Source organism: Miscanthus floridulus, unplaced genomic scaffold (assembly GCF_019320115.1).
Source record: "Miscanthus floridulus cultivar M001 unplaced genomic scaffold, ASM1932011v1 os_2610_1_2, whole genome shotgun sequence".
NCBI classification, from domain to species: domain Eukaryota; kingdom Viridiplantae; phylum Streptophyta; class Magnoliopsida; order Poales; family Poaceae; genus Miscanthus; species Miscanthus floridulus.
Genome location: NW_027098402.1, coordinates 28,437 through 39,482, shown reverse-complemented (window position 1 = coordinate 39,482; position 11,046 = coordinate 28,437). Strand labels below are relative to the sequence as shown.

General features: G+C 44.7%; 2 protein-coding genes across 3 annotated transcripts; one reads left to right on the top strand and one right to left on the bottom strand.

Moving 5' to 3' along the window:
• Positions 1-1,780: 1,780 nt before the first annotated feature.
• On the top strand, positions 1,781-4,083 carry LOC136535175 (uncharacterized). Of its 2 annotated transcripts, none has more exons than XM_066527480.1 (5): positions 1,781-1,961; positions 2,951-3,079; positions 3,188-3,269; positions 3,400-3,516; positions 3,692-4,083. In XM_066527480.1, the coding sequence occupies exons 2-5, from the start codon at positions 2,961-2,963 to the stop codon at positions 3,740-3,742; spliced, it is 369 nt and encodes a 122-aa protein (XP_066383577.1). In that variant the 5' UTR covers positions 1,781-1,961; positions 2,951-2,960; the 3' UTR covers positions 3,743-4,083. The 2 variants fall into 2 exon arrangements, with proteins under 2 accessions (XP_066383577.1, XP_066383576.1); XM_066527479.1 differs by having other exon boundaries at positions 2,944-3,079; positions 3,692-4,080.
• A 383-nt stretch (positions 4,084-4,466) lies between these two features.
• On the bottom strand, positions 4,467-5,319 carry LOC136535174 (uncharacterized). The gene has a single exon (XM_066527478.1). It carries the CDS (start codon positions 5,012-5,014, stop codon positions 4,586-4,588), a length of 429 nt encoding a protein of 142 aa, XP_066383575.1. The 5' UTR covers positions 5,015-5,319; the 3' UTR covers positions 4,467-4,585.
• Positions 5,320-11,046: the final 5,727 nt, after the last annotated feature.

Sequence of the window (11,046 nt, the reverse complement as noted above, 5' to 3'; positions counted from 1 at the left end):
TCGCTCAAGGCCAGCTCGACAAAACAAACCCGTCACCTCTGCCTCGACCAGCTTCTCGGACAAGACGTCACATTTGACCGGTGCGTTCGACCACTCCCGCGATATCAGCCGAACGACGGTTCGACACAGCGGCATGGCCGACTGGACACTGGTCACATCGACGCCACGCCGTCTAGGACTAGACAGGGGTTACCAACCACTATGCTCGGTACTGTGCCCACGACCGGCGCCTGTACTGCGCTGTGCGACCTAACCCCTGCTCTAGAAACAACGCGGCGTGCGGAGTCAAGTCTAGGTTACTATAGCCTCGGAATCAGTGTACAGAACCAACTGCTCCTGCCACACCTCGGCAGTCTACTCCAAGGTCTTGGCAACCTTGGGATTCGTGCCTACCGAGCCCCCTACGACGGCTCAGCCTCGACACCAACTAGGCCTCGGCTCTTCACGCAGTCAACGCACAGCAACCAGCACGTCGCTCGCCAGGCCTTGCGTCCAGCCATCACTGGAGCTCCCACGTCGCACAAAGTTCGGATGTGACCGGCGCACTGCTCCAACACTTCAAGGGCAGGACCACTCCATCAACCATACCACCACAGTACTAGGCTACAGGGCACGGACATGCCGCCTCTGATCGCACGACCGCATAGCTAACACATGTATCACCCCTGTCCCCCCTTCAACTATAAAAGGGAGGGATTTGGGCCGTTTCAGGGAGGCGGACGAACACACGAGGTAGACGAACACACACTTGACTTTTTGTAACACACACACTTCCCCGCCGCCTGAGATCAACATCTCAAGCGATCCATGCCGCTCCACGCAGAGACCTGGGACTAGCTCCCTCTCTCGCCCTGCTTGTAATCCCCTACTACGAGCATTTCAGTGTAAGGAATACAAGATCGATCTCTCAGACGGGACGTAGGGTGCCCATTGCCCGAACCAGTATAAACCTTGTGTCTATTTGCATCACCATCCGGGATTAGGAGCACGCAGCACGTTTTTACTAGTTGGTTGAGGACTCGCCGGTCCAAAACACCGACAAACACCGTATCGCAATTAAATGATTTGGTTAGCCTATAAAACTGTGTCATGAAACTATGTGCTGAGATGGACTATTTTATTCACTTGTAAAACTGATTTAGCAGTCTTGGTAACTTTTTTGAGATTAACCGTCTTGGTAACTGACTAAATGTGCATTGAAATTCTACACCAAAATAAGTCCATAAAGGTTAAAAAATGAGTCCATAAATATTCAAAACAAGCACAATAAGATAGAGCATGATTTTAGAAAAAATAGTTTCATAATTTTTCAAGTTAAACAAGTTTTATTAGGATCTTAATTGCATTATTGTTCATATAAATATTTAGATAAATTTATGAGAAATTATTTTTATGATTTATTGATATTTTTTAAAATATTTATAGTTCGATTTATCTCCCTGAACTTTCAACTTAATCCGATTTATCCTTTTATGAGTTGATGCATTTAAAAAATCATCAAAATCATTCAAGAAAAAAAATAAACGTTTTTAAAAGTTGATGGGTGTTAAAAAACATTGTTTTTTATAGTTCAGGAATAAAATTAGACTTTTTCCCTCTTTGGCGTAGCTCCTGGAGGCTCCGTTTGAAAAATTGAGGCAGAAAATGAATTGGGAAGAGCCGGAGCCGGTGAAGCCACAGTTTGAAGCTCCTCCGGCTCCGTGCTAAAGGAACCCTTAACTCCAGCAATTTATAAACAGGCTTGCACCGAACCCATTTCACAGCCCACCAGAACTTACCATACTAACTGGACCGACAGCCCAGTTCCATTTATTGCGTCGTGGACTCGTGATGTCTCCCTGGTTCATCAGGGAGCTTTCGTCCCGCTGCTGTGTCGTCGGCGCTCGCGAAACCGACGGCCGGCGGCCGAACCTTCGGAACCCGAGCCTGTCCTCGTGAGGAGACGACGTCCCGTGGTGGAGGTCTGTGCTGTTTTCATCCATGCCCATCCTCCTTTTCCTTCTTTTCCCAGTCCTGCGCTCGAATTTTGGACTTGAGAGCTAGATACACAAGCCAAAGCGTTTGTTAAAATCAAATCTTTCTGCGGTGTGGAATGCTCGTTGACTTAGGTAGCGTTACACCGGGACATGGTTGCAGTTCTAGAGTTCTTAGAGGAAAGAAGAATTGCTAACTGCAGGGACATTCACAGGCATGCACGGGAGATGTTTGTTGAAATTCCCCAGAGAAATGTGCTTGCAGCTTTTACCGTTTGTTCCGTCCCATTCCGTGATTTAGAGCTGTATCACCCCGCCTGATGTGTTCAATCAAAATGACTCTGTGCCGAGTTCAGTGAGTGTACTGAATATATATAGCGATTGAGAGCCACCGTGATCTCTCAGACATATTGCTAAGACAGCACAATTTACATTTGATGTGGGATGCATAGTTTAGTACGTTTATTATTTGATAAAATTCTTTGTTTTTGGTTATAGGATAAGAGAACAGACAATTTTTAAAATTGGAATTCTATCCTTGACGAGGTTCTGCAGATTGATTTAGTTTGACAGAGCTTCTCTGGGGCTCATCACCAGTTGAATGTGCATGCCGCTGTTGGTTTTGTAGCAAAATGCTTAGCGAAAATCGATGTAACATGTAGGAACATGAAACTTTGTAAAGTCATCACCATTTGCACACCCTGTAAGTATCCATTATCTTGGCTATGTGTTCCTTTGCTTTTTTTGCATGCCTATTTAGTATTCTGTGACCTTCCCAAGAAACTATGCTCAGATTGTTACTAGCCAAGCTTTCTGGGATTCAGTGCAAATGTTTTGCTTTTTTTCAGTTTGATTTCATGTTATTGGGATTCAGTGCTGTGGTTTAATACATAATCTTTTTCTGATTTCTTGGAATGATTTGTAGAGCCAAGTTTGTGTCTAACTGATGTTCTTTTCCCTGTAAAACTAGCATTCAGGTGTAGTGAGATGGATATCCTTTATCAGTGTAAGGAGGTTTTGAAGATCCAGAAGTTTCGGCGTATGGTGTCATATGCTGGATTCTACTGCTTCACTGCCCTCATTACTTATGCTTACACAAGCAATACGTACGTCGCCACTGAACCAGATTTAGCTCTTTTATTACAGTTCCATTAACTTCATTACTTGTTCGGTTGTCCTCACCTGCCAGTACTCTTCACTTGAGCTTCTCGTAGGACAAGGGCTGGGATCTCAAGGGCTGACCAGTATTATGCCTCGTACCCTGCTGGTACTGAGCTACTAACTGACACTGCAAAGGTGTGGAAACTGTATATACCTCCTTTTATATAAATACATGTGGAGGAGCTTTTGTTGTTGTCAATGACAAGCAGATTTAAAATTGCTATTTTGTTTATTTCCTGTGCCAACTTCATTTGGTGGTTTGCAGCTTTACAAGGCTGCATTAGGCAATTGTTTTGAAATAGACGAATGGGGTCCAATAGAGTTCTCCATCATGGCGAGGCATTTTGACCGGCAAGGGAAACCACCATATGCCTACCATGCTGTAAGGACATTACACGCTTGTCTATCATTCACTACAAGCTACACATGCTTACCACTCGGAAATTCATATTTTGTCAGAAGAAAACACCCAATTTCATATGTTCCTGTTCTAGATATATTCTTGCTGCCCAATATATGCAAGTTTGATGTATGCTTTCTCTGTGTTTTTGTTTCAGCAATATCTGGCACACCTCCTCTCCCATGGGCAGCTTGACGGAAGCGGTTAAATGCAGGATGTGTTGTTGATAGCATGCATCAATGCGATTAGAATGTCACAAGATCTTGTACAAAGCTAGAACACTGAGTTCAGACTGCATCAGTCAAGAAATTGCAGAACTGGCATCAGAAGCAGGTTCTGAATTTTTGGCCATCAGCTGGTACGATATCAGTGCCGAATTTGTACGTTCGAGCAACAATTTCTGAAAAAACATGATATTGTCCTGTTGGAGCATTTACGGTGTCCTTTTATTGTTGAATAAAACTCTGAATGTTAAGGCATGCATTAATTCGTCCCTTCTTGACTGAAGAAATAGCCTTTCGTACCCGGACGAACTGCTTCTCTCCTGTTTGATTTCTCAAATCTTGAACTCATTCTCTGGTTTGGCTTGTCAAACTTTTTTGAGCCTTATAAGCAGTTACGCAATCAATTATAAATTTGACCTATGATTTGGCATGCCAATTTTTTTTTTTAATTTAAAAAGGGCGTACCCAGTGTAGAGAGCTCTTGCTCTGTACGGGGTCTAGGGAAGGGTGTCAGTGGCAAGCCTTACCCTCGCCTGTGCAATGCGAGGAGACCGCGACTCGAACCCGGAAACTTTCGGTCACAGGCGGTAAGACTCTACTGCTTGCACAAGCTCGCCCTTCTCCATTTTTTTATTTCTTTCCTAAAAAATGAATTAGCATCATAAGTTTCTACAGCTGCCGACATATGTCTAGCATTGCAGAAAAAAAAAAGGTTGAAGGAATTTACACAAGCAACACATGCACGCCAACAATCGGCCGGTCAAGAAACGCAACGCGGCCATGGAAACACATGCATGGCAATGGCATCATCCTATAAACATAAATCATCAGTGTTGATCAGTAGCCAGGTAGGCGTAGTATGCTTCCTTGGCTGAGGCTGCAGTGACGGCGTCGTCTACGGCGTCCGACGAGCGGCAGAACAGCGCGCCCGCCGCCTTCCTCCTGCTGCAGCAGCGGGGCGACTGGACCCGCCGGCCGAAGCTGTCGTAGTGGATGGCGCCGGGAAAGTCGAGTGGCTCGCAGCGCTGCCCCATCAGGATCGCCCGGCGCCACAGGGCATCTTGTCCTTGGCCATCCTCCTCGCGACGATCGCCGGCGTCGTTGTTGCCGCCACCGTCAGCTAGCACGAGCTGCCTTCCGAGGCAGACACTGCGGCAGCCGCCCCACTGGAGCCCTCGCGCGCGGAGGAGGCGGCGAGTGAGGCGGCGCGCGCAGGCGGCCACGGCGCTCGACACTTTGCTCACGAGGCTGGCCATGGCTCGTTTTCGTCGTCGTAGCCAGTGGCCTAAGTGTTAGCGAGAGATATATATACTTGTAGTTTCTTTGGGAGGTTTCTCGCCTGCTGATATGGACTACCGGCCGGATACGAACTCCATCAATTCTTTCCCGCAAAAGTGTATCCAAATTCCAATATTTCTGCACAGCGGATGCTCTCTCTATTTTTAATACAAGTTGAATTGAAAATCGCAAAAGGTTTGGTATCTAGCCGTACGCGGAAGAAACTTCTCGTGCTATACGGCATATGATACACAATGTTGAAGGGCGTCGTAGTAGTATCTCGTTCTCAGCTGTCGTCGAACGCATTTGTAGGCTGTAGAATCGAGCGATGGCACGTGTGGAATTTTTTTTTGTATGGTGCATGTTGCCTTGTAAATAGGGGCGGAATCAGAATTGAGACTACATGATTAAACACGTATTTATTCGAAGTATATAAGATGCATTATAATGCAAATCAGACTGAAGGCGATTTTGTTATCTGGCAATGGCTACAACCCGATAGCACTAGCACCAGGCCTTACCCTTTCGGTGTTTTGTGTGAACCTTTGACTGAACTGAAAAAACTAAGGGCCTGTTTACATTCTCTGGTCTAAAGTATGGTTGACTAAAGTTGAAGAAAATACAATTTTAAACCATTTTAGCTCACTTATGTGATCAACCTTCTGTTTGAAGTTACGAGAGCAAAAGTAGTCTAAAATTTAGCCACTAAACTTTAAACTATGAGATTGAAATAGGACCTCAGTTGGAAAATCAGGAGAACACCCAAAACTCGAAGGCCCCAAGTTGGGATTTTTTTTTTGTAAATAACTTCTCCAATCTTGACATTAGCCCATCCTAATTGCAAGTTTTATTTTGTTATTCAAAATAATAATTAACCAAGCCTTAAAAAAGTTCTATATAATATATATAGTTACGATGCCCTCTCTCTGTCCTAAAAGGAATGCATTTATAGATTAAGAATAAGTAAAAATATTTTTAAGTTTGACCAAATTTATGGAAAATAATATCAACATTTATGTCTTCAAATATTTTAGTGTTTTTTATATAGCTCTTGTCAAAGTTGAATACGTGAAAATTGCATTTTTTTAAGGACAGAACATTTACTTATAAGATATATTACGACTTGGAAACAATGTCCTATTCAGAACATTTAATTATAAGATATATTACGACTTAGAAAAACAATGTCCTATTCATAGGTTTCATTTAGATAAAACTCTTTTCACCTCAATTGTGTTCATGTCACCGAAAACTGAACTTTCTCTTGCGATAAAATGAAGCTTTTGTTGCGATTGGCCTTAAAGATGAAATGATTATACGCTAGGCGGCGGTGGGAGCATTGTCCACTAACGGGGCAGTTCATATGCGTATGATGAAATATTTCATTAGATTTTGCTGCCGCATGCATTTTAAAAAAAACAACAAAGAGCGACAGCTCCTGGCCAAGAAACCGCGTCCACGTCACCCTAAAATCTCCCGGCTATCCGATCTTCAGTTTCACGGTCCATATCGTTCGAAGCGGATTCTCGCCTGCACCCGCTTCTCCTGCTTCTGGTTAGATTCTCTCGTTTCTCCTCTACTTCTCTCGCTTCTCGCCTGAATCCAGAGAACCAAATATATACTACGACTCCCGTTTCTCGTTCTAGATTCTTCTGGCTCCTTCCTCTCTTCCCCATCGGTCTATCCCTCTCCGTCCCGACGCGAGCACGGGCGACGGCGCCGGGCGCGGCGATGGCGGCCGCCCTCCTCCTCCTCCCCTGCCCTCCCTCGCCTGTCTCTCACCTCCGTTTCTCCCTCCCCTTCCTCTCTCTCTGCCCTTCCCTCTCGAGGCGGCGGTGGGCGTGAGGCAGCGCTGGGCGCCAGGTGACGGCACCCCTGCAGGCGGTGCGCCGGCCCGACAGGGGCTCGGCGGCCCCCTCCCTTTGCTCCATCCTCCGTGCGGGCTCCTCAACGCCTCTTCCCGCTGGGGAGCTTGTGCTCCTCTGCTCAAAGAAACCTGTCACACCCTTGGCCGCCGGCTAATCGCCGTCGACGTGAGCACGATAAGGGTACGAGGCGAGGACACCGGCAGGGCAAGCCCTCTGCCTTGGCGACTTGGATTTACCGAATGAAAAGAGTATTGCTGGACACGACACATGGTTTGGGCACTTATGTGCCATTACAGTCTCTAGCCACTCGGGCCCACATGACAATACAATAATGGAAACGTAATACAATGCAATACGTAAAGCTAGTAACATAGACGACTTCAATGGTGGTCACCGGATGTGACATCTCCCCCCCGCTTGAGTTGCAGCTTGCCCCCAAGCTGCTGCTTCAGGGAACCTGTTCTTGACGACGTAGTAGTCCTCCCAGGTTGCTGCAGTATCAGGCAGACCCACCCAGGTTAGCTTCACTTGAGGGACGACAGTATTGCCTTTCTTGACCATGCAACGATCAATGATTTCCCTTGGCATTGTATTAGCTGCATCCAAGTCAGCAAGGACAGGCAAAGTGTCAAAAACTGGCGTATAGTCTTCAGTGTATGGTTTTAGTTGCGAGATGTGGAAGACTGAGTGAGTCAATGAGCCTTCTGGCAATTGCAGCCGATAAGCTACTGATCCCACCCTCTCTAGCATAGTGTAAGGACCAAAATACTTGTAGGCCAGTTTCAGGTATGGTCTGTTAGCTACAGTTGACTGAGTATAGGGCTGTAGTTTCAGTAGCACTTTGTCACCAACTAAAAACTGATAATCCTGGCGTTTGGAATCTGCCACCAGCTTCATTCTATTTTGTGCCCTTGCCAAATGTTCTTTCAGTGATTGCAGATGAAGCTCACGGTGTTCAATAATATCAGCTACTGATGTAGTTGTTGTGGGTGGAAGAGATGACACTCCTCCAATGTTAGGTTCATAATCATACAATGCTTTGAATGGTGAGCAGCCTAGGGCAGAATGCAATGATGAGTTATACCATAACTCTGCCAAAGAAAGCCATGGTTTCCATGATTTAGGAGAGTTTTGCACATCACACCTTAGGTACATTTCTAGACACTGATTTACTCTCTCAGATTGGCCATCAGTTTGCGGATGATAAGTAGTGCTGAGTTGCAAGTTTACCTTGTACATTTTAAATAATTCTCTCTAGAAATGGCTAACAAAAATAGAGTCCCTGTCAGAGACAATTGAGGCTGGTAATCCATGTAACTTAACCACATGATCCATAAATAGCTAAGCAATTGTAGCAGCAGTATAGGGGTGCTTGACTGGTAAAAAATGTGCATACTTTGTCAGCCTGTCCACAATTACCAATATGACACTGGACCCTTCTGATTTTGGAAGGCCCTCTATAAAATCCATTGTCAAATTCTGCCAAACCCCTTGTGGAATGGGTAAAGGCTGCAGAAGACCCATAGGGTGTTGAAGTGAATGTTTTGCATGTTGACAGATGGTGCACTGTTTCACAAAAATTTCCACTTCTTTTTTTCATCCCTTTCCATGCAAAATGTTTCTTGAGTCTGTAGTAAGTTGCAGCAGTACCTGAGTGACCCCCAGTGCACTAGAGTGACAAGTTGCTATGAGTTTTGTCTGGAGAGCTGAATTGCTGCCTATCCACACCTTCCCTTGGTACCCTATGATGCCCCTATCCAAGCTGTATCCTTGGTTATCTGGGCTAGTGATAGCCAATCTTTGCAATAGTTGCTGTGCTCGTGAATCAGTGGTGTAGGAGTTGAGAACTTCCTGTACCCAAGCTGGTTGGACTACTAATACTACTTGAAGAGCCATCATGTGTGCTACCCTAGACAGGGCATCTACAGCAATGTTATCTTTTCCCTTCTTATAGATGATTTTGAAGTGTAATCCCATGAGCCTAGTCATTGCCTTTCTCTGCATGTCAGAGTGGAGATTTCGCTCATTTAGATAAGCTAATGACTTATGGTCAGTTTGAATGAAAAATTCTCCTCTCTGCAGATAGTGCCTCCATCTTTCTACAGCCATGATGAGAGCTAAGAACTCCTTTTCATATATAGATAAAGATTTATGTTTCTCTCCCAAAGCCTTACTGAGGTATGCTATAGGTTGTCCCTTCTCCATGAGGACAACTCCTATCCCATCTTGATAGGCATCTGTTTCCACTTTGAAAGGTTCTTGGAAATTGGGTAGGGCCAAAACTGGAGTTCTTGTCATTGCCACTTTGAGTTCATCAAAAGCTGCTTGTGCTGTTCGATTCCAGGCAAAATGTTTGAGCCGGAGGATGGCTGCCAAAGATTTAGCCATGATCCCATAATTTTTTGATAAATTTCCTATAATAGCCTGTTAATCCTAGGAAGGCCCTCAACTCAGTCATGGAAGTAGGCACAGGCCACTAAAGCATATCATGTATCTTGCTTGGATCAGTGGAGACCCCCCTGAGAGGAGATGATGTGGCCTAAGTATTCCAAGCTATCCTTAGCAAATGTGCACTTGGATTCCTTCAGATATAACTAATGTTTTCTCAGAGTAGCTAACACTTGTTCCAAATGTTGGGTGTGGTCCTTTAGAGAAGTACTATATATCAATATGTCATATAAGAAGAACAAGACAAAGTGCCTCAAAAATGGTTGGAGGATTTCATTCATGACACACTGGAAGGTAGCTGGTGCATTGGTCAAGCCAAAAGGCATGACTTTGAATTGATAATGACCTTGATGTGTCTTGAATGCAGTCTTGTGTTCATCCTCAGGCAACATCCTAACTTGGTGGTATCCAGACCTCATGTCTAGTTTTGTGAAGACTTTAGCTCCTGAGAGTTCATCCAATATTTCCTCAATTACTGGCATTGAAAATCTATTTTTGATTATGATGTCATTCAATTTCTTGTAATCCACACAGAACCGCCAGGACCCATCTTTTTTTTGACAAAAAGCACTGGAGATGTAGATGGACCGTGGCTATGAGCTGAGTCCTGCCTGTAAGAGCTGCTGTACCTGGTTCTCTATTTCTATTTTGTGTAAGGGAGAGTAGTGGTATGGTCTGGAATTGATGGGAATAGAGCCTCGGATGAGTGCGATAGCATGATCATAGGTTCTTTGTGGTGGTAGGAGTTTTGGATCAGTGAATACATCCTTGTAGGCAGTGAGGAGGTTTTGAATTTTGTCTGGATGTGGACTGGTTTGTTTTGGTTTGGTGGGGGAAAAGGAATCTAGGGTATGGTCTAACAGGACAAAGGCCCATGTATCATTACCTTTAGTGGAATTGTAAACCTTTGTGGTAGAGATGGATGACAGTTGCAATGGTGTCTTGTTCAACCCTTGAAGTGTCACTGTCCTTCCCTCTTCAGAAAATTTGATGGTTCTATTCTTCCAATCACATTCCATGGGGCTGTGTGGTTGGAGCCAATCACATCCTAATATGGCATCATATGGTTGCATCTCCAGTACCACCATGTTAGTAGTGAAACTTTGACCTTGACAATAGCATTGGAGTTAAGGCACCATCCTATCTGTTTGCATCCCTTCACCATTTGCAAGTTTGACTTTCCTGGTACTAGTGGGCACTGTGTGTAGCTTAGCTAGTTCAACAAACTATGAACTAATGAAGTTGTGAGTACTTCCACTGTCTACTAGTATAAAAGAACTTTGTCTTTGACTCTAGCCTTCAATTTAATGCAGCTTGTACTGTTCTAACTAGATAAGGCATTGAGGGAGAGTTGATAGAACTCCTCATGCAACTGGTCCTCCACTGCTAGCTCATTAAGGACTTCATCAGATAATTCCCTGTCTAGGTCATTGAGCACAATAGCATTGACTTGTGGTTTTTGTCGCTTGGAACAGACCTCGAGGTGTCCTAGCACAAAATTTTCACCACAAGAGAAACACAGACCATTTGCTTTGTGATAGTCCCGTAATTGTTGATCCTTCCATAGGGTTGATATTTGTTGTGGTTGTTTGTATTCAGTCTTTGGTGGTCCATAAGGCCTGACCTAAGAATTGGCTCGGTTATATCTGGTTTTGCTTCGCTCAAGCATCCCTTGCTGAATCCTAGCAATGGTT